Source organism: Callorhinus ursinus, unplaced genomic scaffold, assembly GCF_003265705.2.
Source record: "Callorhinus ursinus isolate GAN/ISIS: 27379988/994484 unplaced genomic scaffold, GSC_fseal_2.0 scaffold21, whole genome shotgun sequence".
In the NCBI taxonomy this organism is placed as follows: Eukaryota; Metazoa; Chordata; class Mammalia; order Carnivora; family Otariidae; genus Callorhinus; species Callorhinus ursinus.
Window position 1 is genome coordinate 4,862,312 of NW_027397083.1, and position 27,476 is coordinate 4,889,787.

General features: G+C 40.9%; 1 protein-coding gene across 11 annotated transcripts in view; it reads left to right on the forward strand.

The window, feature by feature from the left end:
- Positions 1-27,476, forward strand: part of AMBRA1 (autophagy and beclin 1 regulator 1) — a 171,334-nt gene that overhangs the window by 23,399 nt on the left and 120,459 nt on the right. For 6 of the 11 annotated variants that reach the window (XM_073904678.1, XM_025879198.2, XM_025879196.2 and 3 more), the window contains 6 exons: positions 5,974-6,227; positions 6,597-6,655; positions 7,151-7,334; positions 7,964-8,136; positions 9,487-9,553; positions 10,115-11,568. In XM_073904678.1, the coding sequence (XP_073760779.1) occupies positions 6,093-6,227; positions 6,597-6,655; positions 7,151-7,334; positions 7,964-8,136; positions 9,487-9,553; positions 10,115-11,568 (2,072 nt within the window). In that variant the 5' untranslated portion in view covers positions 5,974-6,092. The remainder of the gene's footprint in view (positions 1-5,973; positions 6,228-6,596; positions 6,656-7,150; positions 7,335-7,963; positions 8,137-9,486; positions 9,554-10,114; positions 11,569-27,476) is intronic. The other 5 variants (XM_025879204.2, XM_073904680.1, XM_073904679.1 and 2 more) reach the window with 2 other exon arrangements.

Sequence of the window (27,476 nt, forward strand, 5' to 3'; positions counted from 1 at the left end):
CGCTGTGTCTGTCAGATAAGTGGATAAAATCTTTATTTTTTTTTTTTTAAAGATTTTATTTATTTATTTGAGAGAGAGAATGAGAGATAGAGAGCACGAGAGGGAAGAGGGTCAGAGGGAGAAGCAGACTCCCTGCTGAGCAGAGAGCCCGATGTGGGACTCGATCCCAGGACTCCAGGATCATGACCCGAGCCGAAGGCAGTCGCTTAACCAACTGAGCCACCCGGGCGCCCCAGTGGATAAAATCTTTAAAAAAAAAAAAAAGAATTAACCTTGGGATGAATCTTCTGTGTTATGGAATATATGTTGGTATTACATAATTGATCTGACTCTTAGACTTCCTACATGGTTAGTGCAGTGGAGAGAGATGCAGTTACTCAAAGAAATGAGGTGATTGTACTCCATTTTAGCAGTCCCTTACAGATCTAATAGTTTTCTGATTCACACCCCTGGAATGCTATTGGAAGGGAGGATTTAGGATCTGAATTATTAGCCAGGTTGCAGATACAATTCTGAGTTGTTCTGTGTGTGTGTGTGTGTGTGTGTGTGTGTGTTTTAAGGTTTTATTTATTTGTCAGAGAGAGAAAGAAAACAAGCAGGAAGAGTGGCAGGCAGAGGGAGAAGCAGGCTCCTCACCGAGCAAGGAGCCTAATGTGGGACTCAGTCCCAGGACCCTGGGATCATGACCGGAGCTGAAGGCAGATGCCTAATCGACTGAGCTACCCAGGTGTCCCTGTTGGTTCTACTTTTTAATTCACTTTACTTATGGAGAGATAGCTCAGATCTCATTTTATTATTATTATTATTTAGAGAAGGAGAGAGAGAGAGAGAGAAAGGGAGGGAGAGAGAGTAGAGAAAGAGAGAATTTTAAGCAGGCTCCACAGCCAGCGCAGAGCCCGATGCAGGGCTCGATCTCACAACCCATGAGATCATGACCTGAGCTGAAATCAAGAGTCGGATACTTAACTGACTGAACCACCCAGGTGCCCCTCATTTAATTATTTTTGCCGCAGAGATAGACTTTATTTTCCTGAGTACTTTTTACTTTGTTGATGGTAATAGCCTTTGAAATGTTTCTTAGAAAAATCTGCTACTCTTGGGAATTGTTAGCATCGTGTATCTCTGGGGTTTTAGTTGGCTGTATTGTTTGGTGAAGGAGACCATGGTGAACCCCAAAGAGGATTCAGTACTAATGACAACAGTAAGAGCAACGGTGTTGACACTCTATCACTCTTTTCCTATTGGAGCTTCACAGCAACCTGATAAGTAGATATTGCCATTCCTGTTTTACAGAGAAGGAAACTAAGTCTCAAAGAGGTTAAGTAACTTTCCTGAAGTCCCCTAGGGAGAAGGTGGAGTAAAAAGTTCCTGGCATTAGATGATCAAATTGCTAGGAGAACCTGTAAATCCAACTTTTAGTTCCCACTGGGTTGTGGCATACTCTCTAGGTGATTTTTATTATTAGTTGTTAAATACAATTATGTCCTAGGATTAAGAAGAGAAAGTCTTTAAAAGGTGGTTTATCTTCCCATCTTTTCACAGTGATCAGTCATGTTATGGGGGGTGGGGCATGTGGAAAATGTTATTTGTTTTATATACACATCTCAGTTGTGTCCTTCCGGTTCTCCTTGCATAAGGCCCTTGGTGACCAAGAATTGATTCTGGGGACTGTGTAATGGCATCACAAAGACTATTCTTGGCACCCTTTGTCTCAGTCTGCTTTAAGGGACAGATTGGGAAACTTGTTTCTTCCTCCTTTTTAAAAAGAGGAATGAAAAACACACTTGACTGGCACTTCCTCCTCAGCAACAGGCCTGTCTGACTTCAGTCTGATTTAGCTCCTTTTGTTCCTTATAGAGAACAAAGTAAAATCTCTTCTCAGGTAGCTGTGAGTCTAAGTCCCTTATCCTTTGAAAGAAACAGAGCAAATATTTTTCTTCAGACAGAGGAGAAACTGTGCGATTGTTTTAGGCCCTTTGACTTCCTGGCATCAGTCCAACTTTCTCATTTGAACTTTTAGTGTGTTTAGGTCCTTGGAAATTGATAGACAAGCTCTTTGGCAAGCCTGAGCTTCAGGTTTTTAGTTTTTTTGGATAACTGATACTTGTAGCAGCTCTTTCCTCTTCCAATTCCTTTAGGAACTTTTTCGGTTGTATCACAGTTTTCTGAATCTTACAATGTTTGTGACCTATATTTCCTTCCTCTTGAGTTACACAGGTCAGGTCATTTTTTTTTTTTTTTTTGTATGAATTGGACTGCTGTTTTCCACCGCATGTTAAAAGATTATAAATGGTTTAAATGTAGTTCTGTGAAAGTACTTTTATGTCACACTCTTAAGACAAGTAGTGACCCTCAAAACTCATTTCTTCTGAACCTCTCTGTATTAGGTAAAAGAATTATGAGCTCAGAAAACAAATTAGACTCCATAAAGGCTTAAAGTGAACTAATGGGAACTGTGTTTCTAGCACCTTCCTGGTTAGTAATTATTCAGCTGTGTGGCAGTTTCACTTCCAGACTTTTGGTGCTAAACCATGAATTGTCAGGGTCACCAAGTAGATTATTTCCTCCCAGTTATTTTGTCCTTAGTTGCTTCAGAAGGTTGGCCTACAGCACGTTGACATTTTCAGTGTGTACATACTTATTCCGTGCCCTAATGAGGGATGAGAGCTCTACCATGAGGATACAGACTAGGCTTTGTTCCTTTGTCACTCCTTAGGGAACTTTGCTGTATGTGTCTAGGAACTTGGAGTTGTGTCTTTCTGTAAAATCTTTCTGACTTTCTACATTTTAATATGACAGGGAGAAAACTCCTTTCAGCACAGGCTATAAATATTTTTCCTTCTGTCTGTATTTGGATACATCTAGTTGTGTACTTTTCAGATTGCAGCCACTGTGAAATGTAAAGAGCCCATGGTTTCACTTTTTACGGTATTTATTACTTTTTAAATTTAAAAAGTGAAAAGAACACTGCCTTTTCTAATTATTAAATCACTTATAGTCCTACCAGCTAAAGACAACCATGGTTAGTATTTATATTTCTTTTGTATCATTATTTTCCAAGATATACATTATATATATACATACATATATATTTTTTTTACAAAATTGGGATCACACTGTGTATGTAATTTTGTATTCTGCTTTTTTCACTTAACAGGTATTTTTTTCACATCACTAAATGTTTTTAAAATAAACTTCAAATAGGTAATACATTTCAAAAAAAAATGACACAAAATGAAAATATTTGAGAAGTCTTGCTTCCATCTTTGTCTCCGTTTGTCTTGTCCCTTCAGTCCCTAATGAGTGACCATTTAATTTCTTCTCTTACTCAAAAGGTAGCATTACTATACGTAGTGCTCTGTTCTTTGCTTTTCCCCTCTCTTCACAATATTTTATCTTGGAGACCTCTTGTTGTCAGTACCCAGAGAATCTTCCTTACCATAGATTAGTCATCTGGTGCCCTTTTTACATAGACACTTGGGTTGTCCTGAGTTTGTACTATTACAAACAATAAGACAAAAGTAGTAATTAAAGGGAGAAAAAACCCACTTACTCTGCTTCAGTTTTTAAGGCAAAGTTCTTTCCGAAGGAATGCCAGCTAATAAATGTAGAAGTAATGATGGAATTGGAAAAATCAACATTTTTTCAGCCCCTAAATGAAATAATTCAAGAAGGAATCATCAGTGACTGCTAAACTATTAAGCAAAAAGTTGAGAAGGAGCAGGATATTCACTTGATGCCAAATATTAGCCACAGATTGCTAATTGTAAAGGGGGGATTATACCTTTATAGAGAGCTCTTTCAATTACAAACTCAACCAAGTAGTCATATTTTGCCAAATGATCACATAATTTACCATGTAAGTGGGACAGCCTGACAATATGTGCCACCTGCTGTGCTGCATCGTGAGGTACATACATAGCATCACCTGTGAGACATTCTTGCCAGAAACTACTCAACCTAAATCTAATCAGTGTTTTAGACCTAACCTTCTGTTTATAGGAAATGTAAGGGATAGAGAGGTAAGCTAAATGACACTGTGAAGAGACAAACAGACAAAACTAAGGTGTAAGACATTGTCCAAGTCACGTGTCCTGGGCTTTAAAAAAGCTTGTGTTGGGGGCGTGTGGGTGACTCTTGATTTCGGCTCAGGTCATGATCTCAGGGTCATGAGATCAAGCCTTGCGCATTGGGCTCTGAGATGAGGGTGGAGCCCACTTAAGATGCTCTCTCTCTTGGGGCGCCTGGGTAGCTCAGTCATTGGGCTTCTGCCTTCAGCAGAAGGTCATGATCCCTCGGTCCTGGGACCGAACCCCTCATTGGGCTCCCTGCTCAGTGGGGAGCCTGTTTCTCTCTTTGCCTGCTGCTCTACCTGCTTGTGCTCTCTGTCAAATAAATAAATGTAATCTTAAAAAAAAAAGATTCTCTCTCTCCCCCTGCTGCTCCCCCTCTAAAAAAAAAAATAGGCTTATGTCGTAAATAAGTGAATATAAAACCAACCAAAGCAAAACTTGGAGGCCATTCTAGGGTAAAAGAGACTAAAGAGACATGACATCCAAATTCATTGCTTGAGTTTTGGTTGGATTCTTGTTTTGTTTTGTAAGCCAACTATTAAAGACATTTTTTAGACAGTTGGGGACATTTGAATGAGGACTGAATATTAGATGATAATCAGTGTACTTACTGGTATTGTGGTAATGAAGTCAAACGTCCTTATTCCTAGCAGATGCACAATGAGGGATATAGGGTTAAAGCATCTTGAAACCTGATGAAATGGTTCAGAAAAAAGTAAAAAAACAACACAAATGTAGTGTGTTCATAGAGCCAGATAAAGCAAATGTGACAAAATATTAACAATTCTTGAGTCTAAGTCATGAATAGTGTGTTTATTGTACCGTTTTTTCAACTTTTCTGCACATTTGAAATTTTTCATAACAGTTGAAACAGTGCTATAGTGAATAACATTTTACATGTATTTTTCTGAAATGCCATTTTATTGGGTTGCATATTCCATTGTATAGAGGAACCACAATTCGTTAATTGTTGCATGTGTGTATATTTTGCTGCTGGTTGACATTTTAGTTGAATTTTTATTTTGTGATAGTTTTATGCCCTTATGGCTTGTGGTGGATGAGAAAAAGGAATTAAATTTTTTTCTTCTCTTTCATCCTCTCTCTCTCTCTCTGCTAGTCTGGAACTTTAGTGGAGAAGAGAAAAAGAGAGTGAGAAAGCTACCCCCAAAGTAGTCCTTATGTACATGCTTTTAGGTAGGAGATAGAGTTGAAGCTATTGCATAAGAACCAGACTTTGGGGCGCCTGGGTGGCTCAGTAGGTTAAGCATCGACTCTTGGTTTCGGCGCAGGTCATGATCTCAGGGTTGTGAGTTCGAGCCCCGTGTTGGGCTCCGTGCTAGGCATGCAGTCTGTTTAAGATTCTCTCTCTCTCCGCCCTAAAAAAAAAAAGAGAGAGCTAGAACTCAAATAATAACCTTTTAAAATTGGTTACCTGTTCTTTGGCTTGGAGGCTGCCAAGTGATAAGGAGGGGGGCTGGTGGCTAGGGAGGCAGTGTGGTGCAGAAGGGAGGGCAGGTGCTGTGTTGTGTTTTGTTTTTGACAGGTTTTTAGAATTTTATTAGTAACAAAAGTTCTTCCTGCCTGATAAAATAATAAGAGTAACTGCTTTAGAGAATGATCTATTCTTTAGATATAAGGCTGAGCTACTGAGGATATGAGAAGAATTTAATGATGAAATATTTTTGTTACCGTATATGTTAACTAACTAGAACTTAAAAAAAAAACTTGGAAAAAAACATGAAATATTTTTGGAAGAAAAGTTTTGGGAGGAGGGTCCTTCTGAGAGCATGTCATTAAATATGAAAAAATACTTAGCTATTTGAGCTAGAATCGTATTTGCAGTGGCAAGCTTCTCTGATTGCGGAACAGATGTTCTTTGACTTTAATGTCCATCTTTTAGATTTCCATGAAGACAACTTACAAGGACCTGAATGGCTTCATTTTAGCTGCTTCAGCTTGTGGAGCTATTGCTCGCTCCTTCTCTTCCTGTGCCTGGTGTGACAGTGGCTGCTGAGCGCCATGAAGGTGGTTCCAGAGAAGAATGCTGTCCGGATACTCTGGGGGCGAGAACGGGGCACTCGGGCCTTTGGAGCACAACGGCTTCTGCAGGAGCTAGTGGAAGATAAAACTCGGTGGATGAAATGGGAGGGCAAGGTAGGAAAAACAGATATTTTTGACATTGGATTTGTAGGGGTGACCATAGAATGGGGTTTTAGAATGGGCTAATGATGTACAGTGGGGTATAATTTATTTTGTGTGAGGGAATTGATATATCTAACTTAACGGAGTTTTAAAAATAAATTTGGAAGAATTTATGGGCTAGAAATATCTTTTTCCCTTTAGAGCTAGACATTTTTCTTAAAGGTATTTTGGATTTCTTTCTCTCAACTTGTGGCTTGATCATTGTCTCCAGTTTTTTAGCTTATACTGAATACTAATCTACAGTGGCTTGTGTGCTTTTGAGATAGAGTGAGCCATAGTTTATAAATAATGTATCTTAACTTTTTTTGGTTTGTTTTTCAGAGAGTAGAACTGCCGGATAGTCCACGCTCTACCTTCTTACTGGCCTTCAGCCCAGACAGGTACCTGGTGCTTATCTATAACTTAAGACTTGGTACAGCTTTGCTTTCTGTATATTGGCCCGAGCTTGGTAACATCCCTAAGGGTTCTTTGAAGCTTTGCATGAACAGAGCTTTGCCAGAAGGGGAAAGAAAGTAGATGAGCAGTGCTAACCATAGAAATAATGGGGATAAGCAAAGGAAACAATGGACCTTGAGCATCCAAACTTGGGAAGTTTCTCAATTACTATCCTTTGCCGGTGTGATATAGGCCACTGATGGCATGATTATTTTTCCAGCTGGGAGAAAATAGTCTCTGAAGGGGATCTGTGTCATTTGGGGACAGTGTAGAGAAGCCAAAGCTTTTAAAGATCAGAATACTTCTGTTGTTTGTGATGCCTAAGGTGTAGTTTTTCAACACTGGGGTGGGGAATATTCGAAAGCTGATTATCCAGAACTGATAAAGTTTGTTACCCTCCTCTATGCTTCACATTCATTTCCTACTCTTTGCTTCCCTAGGACTCTGTTGGCCTCCACCCACGTGAACCATAATATCTATATTACGGAGGTGAAGACTGGCAAGTGTGTTCATTCTTTGATTGGACACCGCCGTACTCCGTGGTGTGTCACTTTTCATCCCACCATCTCAGGCCTTATTGCTTCTGGCTGCCTAGATGGGGAGGTCAGGATTTGGGATTTGCATGTAAGTATTTCCATTTCTTTGGTATTCTAAATGCAGAGAGTTGTTTACCATTGAGTTCTTAACTGGAGGAGAGACTAGCCAGGTTCTTAGGACTATCTCTGAGTAAGTGGTAGTCGTTGCCCACTTAAATAAGGGGAAGTCTAGTCCCTATTCCTCCATTCTAAGATGAACACCCTATTTAACTATTCTTCCATCTGCCCATTGTGACATAGTATAGGAGGTTCTAAAATATGTTCAGGATAGATGCTTTTTTTTTAGAGCAAGGATTGTACTGTATTCTGATCATGATTGCCAAAGCAGTATGCTTCTTGTCCTGATGACTTGCTAGTGGGTTGTTGTGCACCATGTCATGCACCAAGCATGCGTTTTCACAGGCTTCAGAAGCAGGAACTATGTGGATGCTCATTGCTTTGGATTGTAGATGCCTTGGCAAACTGAGCTGACAGTAATAATTTTCTGATAAATTGGTGACACTGCCAGATCACTGATTTTCTACATTTTACAGTGGACATATTTAAAGTAGGCCCTATAAGTAGTCATTTTACCTTAAATGGTCCTTTCTTGAAATTGACATCCCAGTCTGCTGCCAGTTTGTAACCTGAGAATATTTGGGATTGGTTCATTTATAGGGTGGCAGTGAAAGCTGGTTCACAGACAGCAACAATGCCATTGCTTCTCTGGCTTTCCACCCTACGGCTCAGCTCCTGTTGATTGCCACTGCCAACGAGATCCACTTCTGGGATTGGAGTCGGCGGGAGCCCTTTGCTGTGGTGAAGACAGCTAGCGAGATGGAACGGGTCCGGTGAGTGCTCTGCCCACCAGCAATGTCTGGCATAGGACTAACATGGCAGAGAACATTTACGCTTGCTGTCACCTCAGGAAGCAGTTTGCTGTACCTGCTCAGAGCAGGTGGTTATCTGTACAGCTCTTCTGACTTTTTTTTTTTTTAAGATTTTATTGATTTATTTGAGAGAGAGACAGAGATAGTGAGAAGAGAGCATGAGTGGGGAGGAGTGGGAGAAGCAGGCTCCTGCTGAGCAGGGAGCCCCGTGCGGGGCTCAATCCCAGGACCCTGGGATCATGACCTATGCCGAAGGCAAATGCCCAACTGACTGAGCCACCCGGGTGCCCCACTCTGACTTTTTAAGCTGCTGGCCAATCAGTAGTTCATTTTAGCTGTTTCTTTTTTTTTTTAAAGATTTATTTATTTATTTTGAGAGAGTGAGAATGAGAGAAAGAGAGAGAGTACATGAGAGGTGGGAGGGTTAGAGGGAGAAGCAGGCTCCTTGCTGAGCAGGGAGCCCGATGCAGACTCGATCCCGGGACTCTAGGATCATGCCCTGAGCCGAAAGCAGTCGCTTAACCGACTGAGCCACCCAGGCGCCCTCATTTTAGCTGTTTCTGATTGGGTCTCATCTTCTGGTCTCTGTAGACCAGGGTTGTTAGAATGTCTTTTAGGTTCAAAACTATCTGGGTTTGGGGTAAGGCCCTTTTTTGGGAAACCTGTTCAGGTGGAGGTTAACTTGGTGGGAAGTTGCTAACATCAGTTATTTGTGTTTATCAAACTGGAAAATGGAGATGTCAGGCGTATCAAATCTGCTAATTGATATTTAGCCCTCGAGATCAAAACACACATTGCCTGAATTAAAGTTGATGCACTGGTTTTCTTTAGTCCTCTTGGTATTGAGGTTGGATATAAGAAAGTTTTCTAGTCTCAGCTATGTCACTTGATGCTGAGACTGTTCATTGTCACCAGAACTCCTGCTTCTTGCCAGTGTAGCTGCTTCATGAAGGAAGAACTAACTAACCCTGTGGCAGGGTATGGGAGTGTGCTATGCTTTACTGTTATGATAGGCTCTTTGCTATGAACAAGCGTGTGTTTGATGCAGCTGCTTCTTGGTACTGAAGCCTAGATGCTCTTTGAAATTATTTTTGTGATACATATTCCCTTATTCTGGCAAGTGTGAGGAGGTACCAAGAAGTATTGAGCCCTATTATTTTGATGTCTTCGAAAGTTTTGAAAGTTTCTAGCATGAAGTGGATACCTGGGTAATCCCACAGTTATCAGTAGTGATTGCTATACATTTGAACACAGGCTTCCTCTTCTCAGTTAACATCTCTGTGTGTCTGTCTTTCTCTTTTGTGTTTTCAGTCTGGTGAGATTTGATCCTCTTGGACACTACTTACTCACAGCCATTGTTAACCCCTCTAATCAGCAGGTAAGTTAGTCAGCAGTTCCAACTCCATCTAAACTGGGAGTGGTTTTCTAAACTAGCATTCCAATTCTGATTATTTTGGACTTGTAATTTGTAATGCCCAAGTGTTTCTTTTTCAGTCGAGATTGAAAACTAGCTTTGGACTGCATATTTAAAGTGCTAGCCATAGTCTTGACGGGGGAGTCCATTCTGAAACCCCCAAGTGATCACTTTATTCGAAGTAACCAGGCTATGTTGGATAGCTTGTCATTTTTGTGCCTCTGGTGGTTGACATTTTTGCTTCCCTCACTGCCTCCGTGTCAGAGAGATGCACTTTGTAAAAGAATTGGCTTGTCCCCTGTACCCATTCAGAAATGTCACTAATTGGAAGTGAATAATTTAATTCCATAGGATGATCCTGAAGTTGAAGCCAGTTAGTCCTCAGTGCTTCAGGGTAGGGTTGTTGTCTCTCAATGAAGATTGTTTTCCTTGGCTGGTTGTCAGTAGTTAGTTTTCCTTGATTTACCTGGAGGTTCTACCTAACTGACTCACTCTCCCCCTGCCCCACCTCGCTCCACATTGCAGGGCGATGATGAACCAGAGATCCCAATAGACGGAACAGAGTTATCCCACTACCGTCAGCGTGCCCTGCTGCAATCACAGCCAGTTCGCCGGACGCCTCTCCTCCACAATTTCCTGCACATGCTGTCCTCCCGCTCCTCTGGCATCCAGGTGGGAGAGCAAAGCACAGTGCAAGATTCTGCTACCCCCTCACCCCCACCGCCTCCCCCTCAGCCCTCCACGGAGCGCCCCAGGACTTCCGCTTACATCCGGCTCCGACAGCGGGTCAGTTACCCCACAGCTGAGTGCTGCCAGCACCTTGGGATCCTGTGCCTTTGCAGCCGCTGCTCTGGCACTCGAGTTCCTTCCCTCTTGCCACACCAGGACAGTGTCCCCCCTGCTTCTGCCAGGGCTACTACCCCTTCCTTTTCTTTTGTACAGACCGAGCCCTTCCATCCCCCGGAGCAGGCCTCGTCAGCGCAGCAGGACCAGGGCCTCCTGAACCGGCCATCTGCCTTCAGTACGGTCCAGAGTAGCACTGCCGGCAACACGCTCCGCAACCTCAGTCTGGGTCCCACCCGGCGCTCTTTGGGAGGCCCTTTGTCCAGCCACCCTTCTAGGTATCACCGAGAGATAGCTCCTGGGCTAACAGGGTCCGAGTGGACCCGGACAGTGCTCAGTCTGAACTCCCGCTCTGAGGCAGAATCCATGCCTCCGCCCAGGACCAGTGCCTCTTCGGTGAGTTTGCTGTCTGTGCTGAGACAGCAGGAAGGTGGCTCTCAAGCGTCTGTGTACACTTCAGCCACAGAAGGGAGGGGTTTTCCAGCTTCAGGGTTGGCCGCTGAGTCAGATGGAGGAAGTGGCTCCAGCCAAAACAACTCAGGCAGCATTCGCCATGAGCTTCAGTGTGACCTGAGACGCTTCTTTCTGGAATATGACCGGCTTCAGGAGCTGGACCACAGCCTGAGTGGAGAAGCCCCGCAGACCCAACAGGCCCAGGAAATGCTCAATAACAACATTGAGTCCGAGAGGCCAGGCCCCTCCCACCAGCCCACCCCACACAGTAGTGAGAACAACTCCAACCTGTCCCGTGGCCACCTGAACCGCTGTCGCGCTTGCCACAACCTCCTGACCTTCAACAACGACACCCTGCGCTGGGAAAGAACCACACCCAACTACTCCTCTAGCGAGGCCAGCTCCTCCTGGCAGGTCCCCAGCACCTTCGAGGGCATGCCATCGAGTGGCAGCCAGCTGCCACCCCTTGAGCGGACTGAGGGCCAAACGCCCAGCTCCAGCAGGCTGGAGTTGAGCAGCTCTGCTAGTCCGCAGGAGGAGAGGACTGTGGGGGTGGCCTTCAACCAGGAGACGGGCCACTGGGAAAGAATTTACACCCAGTCTAGCAGATCTGGAACTGTATCACAGGAAGCCTTACATCAGGATATGCCTGAGGAGAGCTCTGAGGAAGATTCACTCAGGAGGTAAGCAGGTGCTTTCTTGTCTTCTCCTACATCCCTTACTTTTCTCCTTACGTCTCTTCCTTCAGTCCTGTAGATGTTGTGGCTGGATCTGGAGTGTCTGGGACCCATGCATCTGGTTCTGGTTTCCCTGATGTCCATTGCATCTTCTTGGAAAATCTTGCTCTGGTAGTAGAGATAGGATGGGGCCTAACAGTATAAGTCACTTGATTCTGCTAGCTCCTTTTCTGGCTAAGCTCGTGAGACCTTTAGCCTTAAAGGAGAATGTAGATCAGGTTAGAGGCACAAGAGGAGTTAGAGCCATTGACTTCCTCTGCCCTGCTTTTTGACCTTCTTGGAGGATTGTATGTGCAACGCTAGTTACTGTGAAAAAAGAAAATGTCCCAGAGCGCTTAGGAATAAGTAGTAAAAGAGAATCCTGCTTGGTACAGATTAGTGTATTGGCTCTTTCTCAGTCGTGTCTCATTGGACAGCTGTGTTCACCTTTTAAATCCTATCTTTTGGAACATTGCAACTTGACAAAAGGGAAAAGAAAATAATACGTACATATACGTACATACATATATTTATATATATAAAAAATATTTTTTATATTATTTTTTAGATAGCAGATTAGTTGCTTAGTTAAGATTCTTTGAGGAGATCTTCCAGATGGACATTCACCTCAAGGTGGGGAAGAATAATAATTCATAGAAGGAAGGCCTCTCCATACTCATATCAGCATCCCAGGCAGCTCCTCCATGGAAGAAACAGAGTGGGTGTAGCTGACCGCCCACCACATGTTCCATGTATGGCTATGTGCGCATCTATCTTGATTTATTAGGGACTTCTTTCTGTAATTCTGTAAAGGTCACATCTAGCGTAATCACCAACTCCCAGAATATGCCTGTTGGATCCAAACAGCATATTGCTCTGCATTACATCCTCTGTTGAAGCAACTGAAATTTCTGACATAAGCTTCTAACAAGGGTGGGAATATGGATTGTGCACATAATGTACTTTTTATTTTGGGAGAATGCTTTAGAGAGAGTTACCCAGTTAATAAGTATTTGTTGAATGGTTACAATTTTTCCAGCGCTGTGCTAGGCACTGTAGGGAATACAAAAGAAGTATAATACCTGGTCTTTACCAGCTGGGAGTGTTATTGTAGAGGCAGGACTTATTTACATGCAATTATATAAAAAATGTAGATGACCCAAATGCTTCATTGTGTGGTACTGAGATTAAATGCAGTCTCATTTCAGAGAAAGGGAAGTACCATCAGAGAAGGCTGCACAAAATCAAGTCTTGAAAGATGGGCAGGATTTGGAAAGGGAAAGACCTTTTTATTTTAGGGGACCAGCACATTCTAAGATAGGAAAGAACACGTTCAGTGCAACATGGTGGTTACTAGGGGCTGTTGCTAAGGGTAAGATAGGACACTTGGTTGGATATGAAAGATAGACAAAATAATAGAGGTTGTTACTCTGCTCATATAATTGAGACCAATTCTGGATTAACATCTCCTAAATTCCCAGCTTTGGAATATTTTGCCTTGTATAATGACCCATATTAGGAACCTGAGACTGTTACTCCTCTTTGTCAAGAGAGGTGGGAAGGTAGCAAGCACAGCGCCTGACATAGAGTAGGCATGCAAGAGGTTTATGAAAGGTAGTTGTAAAAGAACGGTCTTCAGTTCCTGCTCTAAAAGCCTCCCAGGACCTGTTTCCATAGTACCAGTGGGCTTCTGGTCAGTTAGCCTTTGTGCATTCTGTTGTAGCGGTACCTCTTCTGGTGTTGTTCTGAGAAATACCTGAGTGGTTTAAAGTAAACTCTATTTGATAATAATAAGAGATACCAATTACTGAGGGCCTACTATGTGTTAGGTACTGTACCTTTGTATTAATTATTTCTAATTTCCACCATAACTTTGCAAGGCAGGTATTAAATGTCTCATCTTACATTTGAGGAAAGTGAGGCTCAGAGAAGTCAAGTTTCTTGTTAAAGATCCCTAAGTAGGTTGCTGAGTGGGGATTTGAATTCTAGTTTGTATGACTACATTATTTTTCTAAGCTGCCAACCATGGTATATTCCTTAGTGATACCTCATTTTTAGGTGAACCATTTTTATTTATTTTTAGTTTCTTTTAGTTTTTTTATTATGATAATCTTCAAACATGTAAAAATAAAGAGTAAAGTATAAGTGAATTTTCATATACCTGTCATCTGACTTTAAAAATTATTAACACTTGTCCAGCTTTCATTCATCTGTATCCCCTCTTGACTCCCTCGACCCCGACATCATATAATTTCATCCGAAAATACTCTAATCTGTGTCTCTAGAGCAATGCTGTCCAATAAAACTTTCTACAGTGATGCAAGTGTTGTGTATCTGTGCTGTCCAGTATGGTAGGCATTAGCCACATGTGGCTATTAAGCATTCGAAATGTGGCTAGTGTGAGCTGAGGAGCTACATGTACATTTAAAAATTTTAACTAAATGTAAATAGCCACGTGTGATTAAAGTATTAATCACTTCTTAATAAAAGTAGACTGTTTAAAACCCAGAAACTATGTTTGTGTTTTAAATAAAAAAGTTCAAATGCTTAAAAATGTAGGTTGTAGTAAATGAAAGCCCTTGCCATCTTGCTGTAAACGATTGTATATATATTTTTTCTTTTAAAAATATACAAATAATACACGGTTTCATTGTAAAATAGAGTAGTTACATGATTTATGGAGTCACGAGCTAGGATGAGATGTACTGTGGGGGCTGACAGCCTCCTCAAAAGTGAGGTACATTGTAAAATATTCCAAGTGCATGGCCTTTATAGAAGGGCCATCACTTCCTCATAATTTGAGCGGCTGCATTTTAATACATTCTAATACATACAGGTGTTACTCAGTATCTTCTGCCACCTTCTGCCACCTTCAAAAAAGAGACCTGATGTTCTCTAGCTGACGAGCTGGCCCTTGCTTGGATTTCCCCAGCAGGTGTCACTGTTGGGCTGTTGCTGCCACTAGACTAGGATGGCCAGCAGGAAAGGAAGGTGTCCTTAGTCTACTTGAAGGGGGAAGGTTTATTCTTTGGCCTTGTAGTAGGAGATAGACAAAAGAAGCATATTGTGATCTTGAGTGATGCTGATTTAATTAATAATGTTTGCACGTAGAATATTGAGCACAAATAGAATACTGAGCACAAGTGTGTATTAAGCACAAGTGTGTATAGCTCTGTTGCTGAGCTGTGGTAACCAGTTCAGTTTGTCTCCTTTTGCCTGTGGGCAGTAGAGAGCAAGCTGCCTGTGTAGTCTTAACTCCAGCTTACAACTTACAGCTTGGGTGGCAGGCCTTTTCCTCCCCATCAGGAACTTTTTTTTTTAAGATTTTATTTATTTATTTGACAGAGAGACACAGCGAGAGAGGGAACACAAGCAGGGGGAGTGGGAGAGGGAGAAGCAGGCTTCCCGCAGAGCAGGGAGCCCTATGTGGGGCTGGATCCCAAGACTCCAGGATCGTGACCCGAGCTAAAGGCAGACACTTAACCAACTGAGCCACCCAGGCGCCCCCAGAAACTTCTTTTTGGGTCTAATAGCCCAGGATCTAGCAGAAGATCAAGGTATTATGGCTCCCTGCAGCTTGCAGCAGGAGTCCCTGTGGCTTCGAAAGGCTGGTATTAGGAAAAAGAGAAAATTATTTAAATGGCATCTTAAAACGGGAGAAAACCTAGAATGTGTTTAGTCCAGCCTCTTTTTTTTTTTTAAATAGATGAAAAAACTTAGATGGGCAGAAATGACTTTTTAAGAGGTGCTTATAACAACGGTGGGATTCAAACCCTTAGGTCCTAAAGAGGGCACTCTTTCCTCCTCTTCATTTGTAATTAGTGCTTTCACGTATTCAGTTTTTCTGTCGGAACCTCTGTTGCTCCTATAGATCATGGTGGGGTGGGGGGAGTGGGCTCTTCAGTCAACTCTCTTGTAAGATACTGGAGGTCTAATCATTTGTAATTAACTGTCTCTCTGTAGAAATATAACTAATACAATGTTGTAGGGATACAGGAAAAACACTGTTTTAGGTAATAGCCCATAGAACTGCACTGATGAGTTTTTTTGAAGTGATCCCAGTTTGGGAAGTTCACTATTAAAATCCCAGCAAATGGGAAATCAAAATCTGGGCCAAATCTTCCTCAACTAAATTATGTCTGCATTCCTGTTCCAGGAAGGTGACAAGGCCTTTTGTCTGAAGTTTTTAGTAAGATTGAGTGTGTTCTGAGAACTGATGTCTTTTGATCTTCACTTTTCCCTTATGATAAAAGACGATTGGGGAAATTTGGCCCAGAACATTGAAGCTTAGAGTTGGAACCCCGCATTTGATTTCTCAGTTTTTTTAGACTTTGTGAGGGAATTGCTTTGGAGTTAGAGCAGTCTGAAGCCTCTTGAGGCTTTGTGGGCCAACTAACTTGTTTGATGCCTCAGCACTAATCACATGGGGATTTTCCAGAGAGCACTCAGCAGAAACATCACTGATAGAAGAAGATAAATGGATATATCTGCAGGTCTCGTCATAGGTCCACAAGAGGGAGAAGGTGACCTAGAAATTAGGAAAGCACCAGTCTTTTCAGCTTGATCATAATAAAGACAGGGGTTCATCTTTAGTAGCTTTGCTGTGCCACTGACCTTACTGGATCTAAAGAGTTTATATATATAAAATCACTTTTGATTTCTTTGGATGGGAGTATCCTCAATTTATTATTCAAAACCTAAAACAGCTGTCCCCTTTTCCTTTGAGAAAACTTCACTGAATGTCCCAAATAATCACTTTCTCTTTGTTGCTTGTACTATATAGATATTTACTTGTAATGTTGACCCAAGACCCATTATTATGTCATATCCTTTAGTCTTCTAAGGAGTCATTGCCTTAATAATTTCTTGTTGAATAAATGAAGTGGCATTATCTAGAGTTGTACATGGAAGACAGCTTCTATAACTTGAGCTCAGGTGACCTAGAACTTGTTCCTCTGATGTTCCACTGTTGTGCTGTTTCTAAATTGTGTACTGGTTGTCCTGAAGCCTTTAATAAGTCTTATTGCACCTGGTCTGCTGTCCTTCCTATTGGCTCCCACTGATGACTTGGGGCCTACATATTCCTTGAGTGCACCAGCGTCTACAGCTTTCTCCTTCTCTCTCTTTTTTTTTAAGTTTTTATTTTAATCATGCTCATTACCACAAGTGCTCTCCTTAATCCCCATCACCTGTTTCCCCCATGCCCCTGCTCACCTCCCCTCTGGAAACCATCAGTTTATTCTCTATAGTTAAGAGTCTGTTTCTTGGTTTGTCTCTTTCTCTTCCCACACCTCCGCCTTTGCTCATTTGTTTTGTTTTTTAAATACCACTTATGAGTGAAATCATATGGTATTTGTCTTTCTCTTAGCATTATACTCCTAGCTCTATCCATGTCATTGCAGTTGGCAAGATTTCATTCTTTTTTATGGCTGAATAATATTCCAATGCATATGTATACACCATCTTCTTTATCCATTCATCCAACAAAGGGGTGCATGTATCCCTTTGAATTAGTATTTTTGTATTCTTTGGGTAAATACCCAGTAGCGTGCTTGCTGGATCGTAGGATAGTTCTATTTTTAACTTTCTGAGGACCCTCCATATTTTCCAGAGTGGCTGTACCAGTTTGCATTCCCACCAACAGTGCAAGAAGGTTCCTTTTTCTCCACATCTTCCCCAACACCTGTTGTTTTTGGTATTGTTGGTTTTAGCCATTCTGACAGGTGTGAGATGCTATCTTATTGTAGTTTTGATTTGCGTTTCCCTGATGATGAGTGATGAGCATCTTTTCATGTGTCGGCCATCTGGATGTCTTCTTTGGAGACATGTCTGTTCATGTCTTCTGCCCATTTTTAAATTGGATTATTTGTTTTTTGGGTGTTCAGTTCTATATGGTCTTTATATATTTTGGATACTAACCCTTTATCAGATATGTTCTTCGCAAATATCTTCTCCCATTCCCTAGGTTGCCCTTCAGTTTTGTAAATTGCTTTCCTCCCTGTGCAGAAGCTTTTTATTTTGATGTGGTCCATTAGTTTTATTTTTGCTTTTGTTTCCCTTGCCTCAGGGGACCTATCTAGAAAAAAGTTGCTCTAGCTGATGTCAGAGAAATGACTGTCTTGCTTTCTTCTAGGATTTTTGTTTCAGGTCTCACATTTAGATTTTTAAATTCATTTTGAATTTATTTTTGTGTATGGTGTAAGAAAGTGGTCCAGTTTCATTCATTTACATGTAGCTTTCCAGTTTTCCCAGCACCATTTGTTGAAGAGACTTTTTCCCATTGGATATTTTTTCCTTCTTTGTTGAAGATTAATTAACCGCATAATTGTGGGTTTATTTCTGGATTTTCTATTGTGTTCTATTGATCTGTGTGTCTGTTATTGTGCCAGTACCATGCTGTTTTGATCACTACAGCTTTGTAATATAACTTGAAGTCCAGAAATGTGATTCCTCCAGCTTTGGTTTTTCTTTTTCAAGATTGCTTTGGCTATGAGGGATCTTTTGTGGTTCCATACAGATTTTAGGATTGTTTGTTCTAGTTCTGTGAAAAATGCTGTTGGTGTTTTATAGGGATTACATTAAATGTGTAGAGTGCTTTGAGTAGTATAGACATTTTTAACAGTATTTGTTTTTCTAATCCATGAGCATGGGATGTCTTTCTGTTTCTTTGTGTCATCTTCCATTTCTTTCATATTTTTTATAATTTTCAGAGGACAAGTCTTTCACTTCTTTGGTTAGGTTTATTCCTGAGTATCTTACTATTTGTGGTGCAATTATAAACAGGATTGTTTTCTTAATTTCTCTTTCTGGTGCTTCATTACTGGTGTATAGAAATGCAACAGATTTCCATACATTGATTTTGTATCCTGCAACTTTACTTAATTGGTTTATTCTAGCAGTTTTATGGTCGAGTCTTTTGGGTTTTCTATATATAGTATCATGTCATACACAAAGAGTGACAGTTTTTCTTTACCAGTTTGGATGCCTTTTATTTCTTTTTGTTACCTGATTGCTGTGGCTAGGACTTCCGGTACCATGTTGAATAAAAGTGGTGAGAATGGACATCTTTGTGTTACTCTTGACCTTAGGGGAAAAGCTCTCAGTTTTTCCCCATTGAGGTTGTTTGCTATGGGTTTTTCATATATGACCTTTGAACATACCCATGTTGAGGTATGTTTCCCCTCTATATCTACTTTGTTGAGGGTTTTTATCATGAATGGATGCTATACTTTGTCAAATTCTTTTTCAGCGTTTGTTGAGATGATCATATGATTCTTATCCTTTCTCGTATTGATGTGATTTATCATGTTGATTGATTTGCGAATATTGAACCACCCTGGAAACCCAGGAACAAATCCCACTTGATTGTGGTGAATCATTTTTTTTAATGTATTATTGGATTCAGTTTGCTAGTATTTTGTTGAGGATTTTTGCATCTATGTTCATCAGAGATACTGGCCATACAGCTACCTCTTGATACCATTTTCTTGGTATTTGGCTTGGCCTCTCATTGATATTAATACCTCTCATTGATATTAATACCTCTGCCAGTCAGTGTTGTTGTTTCTCCTTAAAGACTCTCTGCAGTCTCGGGGTGCCTGACTGGCTCAGTTGAAAGAGTATGTGACTTTTGATCTCAGGATCATGAGTTTGAGTCCCATGTTCGGTGTAGAGATTACTAAAAAAAATAGATAAACTTAAAAAAAAAACACGAACTCTGCAGTCTCAATGATGGAATACTTGGTCTTTAATAAAGAGTCCAAATTAGATGTGAGTAAGCCAAATTAAATGTGAAGGTTCTGTTTCCCATTGGTGCTTTATGTTTGTTTCTGTGGAAGGCTTTCACTGAATCTGCTTAGAGTAGGGTGTTTCAAATTTGAGAAAGTGGGTACTCTCATTTTTTTTTCTTTTTGGTGTCTGAGCATTATTAAAATTATCACAATTTTTTAGTTTTGAGATGATGAGGGTTGTTTTTTTTTTTTTGGTGAGGGTCAGAATCCTTGTAATTAAGAGAGAGTTTTGCTTTACCTCTAATTATGCCCCTAAAAAATTAGCGGAATTGTTGTCTTTGGTATTCAAGTTACAATAAATCCTTCTTAACTTTTGAGTTCTTACTCAGAAGTTTGGCATTTGAGAACAAACAGGGAAGAATTCTCAACCAAGAGAAATTAATTTGTGATATGACCAAATCATGGCTTGTTCTGGGAATAGAGAGAAGCAGGTATTGAGAAATCAAAAAGGAGACAAAACTGATAGTGGAATAAGAAGCTTAGTTTTCAGAGAGGTATAGGGGAAGTTGGAGGAAGGTAAACCCAGGCCTTAGAGGAGAGACTGAGGAGTATGGCGAGGGCTATCACGTGTGAGTGAGGCTCTTATTATAATCTTGGGCATTGGGCTAGTGAAATAATTACTCTGATTGACTGATTGGTTCATTCACTCATTCATTCAGTTAACAAATATTTACTAAGCACCTACTGTGTGCCAGATACTGTTTAAGCACCAGCAGTGAATCTCTCCTTCTAATGGGAGAAAGACAATAAACAAATAGATAAAATATCTAGCTAGTATGCCAGGTGGTAATAAGTTCTACGGAGAAGAATATTTTAAAATGTAGGAGGTGCTGGGATGGAAGTTTGCATTGTTAAATAGGGGATCAAAGGAAGTCTGGGAAGGTGACATTGGAGCAGAGACCTCAAGGAAGTAAGAGGGTCAACTCTGTAAACATAGGGGGCAAGGGCATTCTAGAAGAGAGAAGGGCAAATGCAAAATCCCTGAGACGCTTGGCTGGAGCACAGCGAAGGATGGCATGAGAGAAGATGACAGTAGAGAGGTGATGGGGATCGGATTATGCAGGGCCTTCTAAGCCATTTAAGGGATTTTACGTCTTACTCAGAGTGGTTTGGAAAGCCATTGGAAGCAGAGTAGCATGATCTTATATTTTTAAAGGATCACTGTGGCTGGTGATTGAGAATAGACTGAAGAGGCTCTGCTAAATAGGGTAAGTTAAAGTTAGGCAACATCACACGCTTTTAGATTCATTTGTGTCTTGAGACTGGTGAAAACCAGAAGGCGGGAGTCAATGATTATGTCAGAATTAGAAAGGCCTTAAATGTTTGGATGAAAAGTTGCTAAATAAATAAAGAAAGCCTCTCTGCAGGCAGTCTTATCTGCAACAAAGCCTTGCCCCCCCCAACCATAATGGCATGTTATTGAAACTTTGAGAAAGGGAGAGCGTCAAAAAGCTATAGTGAACGAGAGATAATCAGTGGAAATTTTGAGATGTCTGTTGTTTTCTGCTTGTAAAACAAATACAAATTCATTTGTAAAAATTCAAACATTACAGAAATGTGTGATATAGAAAGAATGTTCTCTGCAGTGCTAATTCGTTAACAATTTGTGTTAACTCCAGAATTTTTTTTCTATGTAAATAAAAACACATTTTTTCTTTATTTGTAAAAATGGGATCATACTAAATCTACTGTTTTGCTATTTACATGTTTCACTTAATATGTCATGGACATTTTTCAATGTTGGTGTATATAGAGCTGTTGCATCCTTTTTGACAGTGGCATAGTATTCCAGCAATTGAATGCACTATAATTAATTCTACTAGTGCCTTGTTGATAGAATCTGGATTGTTTCTGTGACAGACAGTGCTGTGTCATCTTTGTGTACTTGTGCAGGTGTTTCTAGAGGAGGATGAATTTTTAGAAGTACAATTGCTGGGGCCAAAAAGTATATGGACATTGCTAATGGTAAATGAAAATTAATTGTATAGTATTATTACTAATTCAAGATATTTTCTATTTCCAATTTTATTTCAAGTGAATATAATTTCATAGATTGGGACTCATAATCCTGGTTTGCTTTTTTTTTTTTTCTTCTCCCATAAGATCGTAAGTTTCTCAGGAGTAAATTCTCCTACCACTGGGTTTTTCAGGAACCTTGTTTCTCAAGGTTGAAAAGGACTTTTGTTTTCTTAATTCTAAATATCTGCCACTTGGAGATGTTCATATACTTATCTTCTCCAGCCGTTTTGTATGAGGGAGACATAATCTTGGTTCCATCTTTGACATTCACTTACTGGCTTTAGGCTACCTAAGTCTTCAGGGCCTTCTTAAATGATTGGGAGAAACCAGGCATTTTTTGCCCTATCATAAGGCAGTAACATTTAGATATTTGACTTATTTGTCTTTGGGGGTTTCTTTCTTTGGCAATATGAGGGTGAGGGTAGTGTGGAAGAGAGGTACCAGTGTTAATCTTTTTCACCTTCACTGCTCACCTGCCCAACGAGGTCACTCTGTATTTGAGCCTCTTTGAATTATGTGAGCATGATCCCTGGTTATATCTTTATATCAGAGGTTGGCAGACTTTTTCTATGAAGGGCAAGATAGTGAATATTTCAGGCTTTTGTAGGCCATACCGTCTGTGATGCAGATATTGAACTCTGCCATTGTAGCATGAAAGCAGCCAGAGACCACATGTAAGTGAATGAATGTGGCTGTGTTCCAATAAAATTTTATTTATAGACACAAATGCGATTTTCATATACTTTTCACGTGTCATGAAAGAGTCTTTTGATGTTTTTCAGCTATTTAAAAATATAAATACCATTTTTAGCTCATGCGCTGTACAAAAATCGGTGGCAGGCCAGATTTGGCCGACAGCCGTGGTTTGCCAATCCCTGCTTTATGTATACGTGATTTGGAAGAGAGTCAGGTGCTATAGTAATAGAAGGCATTATGATCATGAAGGCTCTGAAGAGGTAGGTAGGGGACTCCAGCACTGGTTCTCTCTCTCTGCTTTGGACTAGATGTCCTAAGTATTGGCTCTTAAAAGATTCTCTGCTGGTTAAGAGCAGGCATAAGTGCATGAAGAGTTTCTAGTTTCCTCTGGTATCTGCCCTGAAGCAAGGTTTTCCAGCCTTGCTTTGTATCTGTCTTGGGAATTGTTCGCAAGTGAGAAGGCTTGCCCTGGTGTGGGGGAGGGTGTGAGCCTCCAGGCCCTGCAAGGCAGTATGCTTGACAAGCAGCCCTTCTCCCACTGCAGGTCAAATTAGCACCTGTTAAGACTGATCTAAATTATCCCCCATCATCCCTCTCTCTGGGGCTGGATGGTGTAGAGCTGGCTGTGTGCTTTGTATACACACTGTGAACTTGAAAAGATGTAATCGCTTCTGTCAGCTCCGAGTGTTGGAGTGTTACAGGGACTACAGTGGGATTCTATGTGTGTGCTGCAGATACACTGGGAGCAATTTCCCGAGTACTCATTCTTCCCCCTTCAGATCCCCTTCTCTACCGTATCTGTTCACAGTAGTGCTCTAAAGGGTGCGTTGGAGGTTTTGCTAAGACAATAACACCAGGTGTATGGGGTTCTGTTTGCATAATATATTTTGCTTATTGTAATCGGTCCCAGCTCATTAGAGCTATGCAGGTAGCTTCTCCTCCTCCTCTTAGATTTCTTATATATTTATGGGGACAGGAGGATCCAGTATATCTTTCTTCTCCTTTTGGGAGCACCCCAGACAACATATTTGTGTGAGAAAATTTGGCTTTAGTGTGTGGGCCTGTAGCATTAATCCAGAGATGGCAAAATAACCTCAGGTATGTTTATTTGCCCTTACAGTGTTTCTAAAAATTTCAGGTTTTTTTCCCACATAAGTCCAGATTCCTGGATTCTATTGGAAAAAAAAAAATTAGAAGATCTGGCCTGTATTCCTACATAATAACTAACAGTAGGAGTTGAGTAGTTATTGCCCCTTTAGTCAGAGCATGGAAGTTTCTTTGTGCCTTAATCTGTACTGGGCTGTTATTTATGTTTCTTAACTTAATTTCAATTTCGTGTTGGTTACCTCTGCATTAGCTCAAGCAAAACGTTGATGGTTTTGTGTAAGCAAGTGGTTTTTTTTTTTAAAGATTTTATTTATTACAGAGAGAGACGCAGCGAGAGAGGGAACACAAGTGGGGGGAGTGGGAGAGGGAGAGGGAGAAGCAGGCTTCCCGCGGAGCAGGGAGCCCGATGTGGGGCTCCATCCCAGGGCCCTGAGATCATGACCTGAGCCGAAGGCAGAGGCTTAACTGACTGAGCCACCCCCCTTTTTTTTTAAAGTAGGCTCCATGCCCAACATGGGGCTTGAATTCACAACCCTGAGATTAAGGGTCTCATCCTCTGTGGACTGAGCCAGCCAACTGCCCAGTCAGCTTCACCTAGGGGAGGCACTGGGCATTGCACTATCATCTCCTCTACCCAACCCCTTCTGCCTAATTCACCCTCAAGGGGTCCCCTGCTGGCTGTTAGCTGATGTGCTGACAGCCCCCTCACCTGAGAAGCTGCCTGACTTTTTTAATAGCAAAAATTAATAAACTCCTCCTCTGTTTCCAAAGAGGGAAAGTGGGGGTGCCAGGCTTATTTGCTGGCTGGGTCAGACTTTAGTGAGCAGCTTTCTGTTATGTCAGGTTATACAGTATGAAAGTAACCTTCCTTTGAAGATGGACTGTGTGAAATCTTGGAGAAGAATGCCTGCACCTCTCCCTGTGAGCAGAGTACTTTGGGGAGAGGGGTGGGTTCCAGTGAAAAGGCTGCTTGGGTGCCACCTGCCAGGAAATTAAAATCAAGTTAGAGCAGAAAATTGTAATAATAAAGGAATCAAAGACTGAAAGTATGACCTCGTCATAAAAAGAGAGTCAGTTTGTTAACATTGTGCCCCTTTCCTTTGCTGCATCAGAGGCTATGAGTGTGAATCTTTTTACTTCTTTTACTTTTTTCCTCCCCTACACATGTTCCCATACATTTCTCAGTTTTCCTCTCTTCCTGCTGTCTCCTTGGATCACTTCACCTTAGCAAGGTGGCTTTTATCCTTTCTTTGTTCTGCTGGCAAATGTGACCTCCCCCTTTTTTTGGTCTATCTTAATTGTGATAAAAAACACACCAATTTACCCTCTTAATTTTTAAATGTGCAGTATGGTTAAGTGTATACATAGAGTTAGACAACAGATCTCTGGAACTTTTCTTTTTGCATGAGTGGAACATTATACTCCTTGAACAATTTTCCATTCTCCCCAACCCCCATCCCTGGCAACTGCCATTCTGTTTTCTTTTTCTGTAAGTTTGATTACTTTAGAAACCTCATTTAAGAGGAGTCACGCGGTATTTGTCTTTTTATAATTGGCTTATTTCACTTAGTACAATGTCCTCAGGGTTCATCCATGTTGTAGCGTGCGACAGGATTTCCTTTTTTTTTTTTTTTTTAAAGATTTTATTTATTTGACAGAGAGAGACACACAGCAAGAGAGGGAACACAAGCAGGAGGAGTGGGAGAGGGAGAAGCAGGCTTCCCGCCGAGCAGGGAGCCCAATGTGGGACTGGATCCCAGGACCTGAGATCATGACCTGAGCTGAAGGCAGATGCCCAGTGACTGAGCCACCCAGGCACCAGGATTTCCTTCTTTTTAAAGGCTGAATAATATTCCACTGTATATACATTTTCTTTACCCATTCATCTGTTGATGGACATTTAGGTTACTTCCACATCTTGTCTATTGTGAGTAATTCTGCAGTGAACATGGGAGGACAAATATCTCTTTCAGATCTTGTTTTCAGTTCTTTTGCATATATACTCAGAAGGAAGATTGCTGGATCATATGGTAGTTCTATTTTTGATTTTTTGAGAAGCTTCTATACTGTTTTTCACAGTGGCTGCATCATTTTACAATCCCACCAGCAATGTGCCAGTGTTCCAATTTCTCTACATCCTCACCAACATTGTGATTTCCTGTTTTTTTTTGGCAGTGCCCATCCTAATGGATATGAGGTGGGTATCTCATTGTGCCTTGATTTGCATTTCCTGATGATGAGTGATGTTGAGGATCTTTTCATATACTTGTCCATTTGTAGATTTTTTTCTAAAGATTTTTATTTATTTGAGAGTGAGAGAGAGAGACAGAGAATGAGAGAGTGCACAAACAGGGGGGAGGGGCAGAGGCAGAGGGAGAAGCAGACTCCCTGCTGAGCAGGGAGCCTGATGTGGGACTCCATCCCAGGACCCCGGGATCATAACCTGAGCCAAAGGCAGACGCTTAATTGACTGAGCCACCCAGGCGCCCTGTAGATCTTTTTTTAATATTTATTTATTTTAGTGACAGAGAGAAAGCATGCATGCATGTGGGGGGGAAGGGGAGGGATAGAGGGAAAGGGAAAGAGAATCCCAAGTAGACTCCCTGCTGAGTATGGAGTCCAGTGCGGGCTTGAGATCATGACTTGACCCGAAATAAAGAGTCAGATACTCAACTGACTAAGCCACCCAGGCACCCCCGTTTGCATATCTTCTTTGGATAAATGTCTGTTCAAGTCATTTTTTTCCCATTTTTTAATTGGGTTATTTGGTTTTTGGTGTTTTTTTGGTTAAATTGTAGGAGTTCTTTATATATTCTGGATATTAACCCCTTATCTGGTAGTTTGCAAATATTTTCTTCTATTCAGTAGATTCCCTTTTTACTCTTTTGATTATTTCCTTTGCTGTGCATAAGTTTTTTAAATTTTACACAGCCCCATTTGTCTTTGTTTTTGTTGCCTTTGCTTTTGGTATCCTATCTAAGAAATCATAGTTCCTTCTAGTGTCATAAAACTTTCCCCCCTTTTTTTTTCTTTTTTTTTGGTTTTCCCCCTGTGTTTTCTTCTAAGAGTTTTTATAGTTTCAGGTCTTACATTTAGATCTTTTTTTTTTTTTTTTAAGATTTTATTTATTAGAGAGAGCACAAGCATAGGGGAGGGGTAGAGGGAGAAGCACATTCCCCCTGAGCAGGGAGCTGACACAGGACTTGATTCCAAGACCCTGGGATCATGACCTGCGCCAAAGGCAGTTGCTTAACTGACTGAGCCACCTAGGCACCCTTACATTTAGATCTTTAATCCATTTTGAGTTAATTTTTAGGTATGGTGTAAGGTAAGGGCCCATCTTCATTCTTTTGCATGTGGATAGCCAGTTTTCCTAGTGCTATTTGTTGGAGAAACTATCAGTTCTCCATTGTCTGGGGGGCATCTTGTTTTTTTTTTTTTTTTTTTTTTTTCTTTTAATAGGCTCCATGCCCTACATGGGGCTTGAACTCATGACCCTGAGATCAAGAGTCACATGCTCTACTGACTGAGCCAGCCATGTGCCCCACCATTGTCTATGGAGTCTTGACACCTTTGTCAAACATCATTTGACCATATACACAAGGGTTTATATCTGGGGTCTCTATTCTGTACTGTGTCCCTGCCTTTATACCAGTACCATAGTGTTTTGATTACTGTAGCTTGGTAATATATTTTGATATAAGGAAGTGTCAGGTCTCTAGCTTTGTTTTGCTTTCTCAGGATTGTTTTGGTTATTACACTATATAGTTAACTAACTGGACTTTGAATAAAAACTTAAAAAAAAAGATTGTTTTGGCTCTTGTCCTTTGAGATTCCATTTGAATTTTGGGTGTTTTTTCTCTTTCTGTAAAAAAAGCCAATGGAATTTTGGTAGAGATTGCATTGAATCTGTAGATTGCTTTGGGTAATATGGACATTTTAACAATATTAAGTCTTCTGATCCCTGAACCCGGGATGTCCTGCCATTTATTTGTGCTTTCTTTACTTTCTTTCAGCAGTGTTTTATAGTTTCAGTGTACAAGTCTTTCACCTCTTTGGTTAAGTTAATTTCTGAGTATTTTATTCTTTTTGATGCTGCTGTAAATAGGACCATTTTCTTAATTTCCTTTTCAGCAAATGTAATCCTTTTAAAATTAAAACAAGGAACTTTTTTTTTCTTTAAATTTCTCCAATTTAGTGTCTTCCCAGAAGTCCAGCAGTCTTCTCTGCATGCTTTTCTGATTCCTTTTCATACTTGTCTCT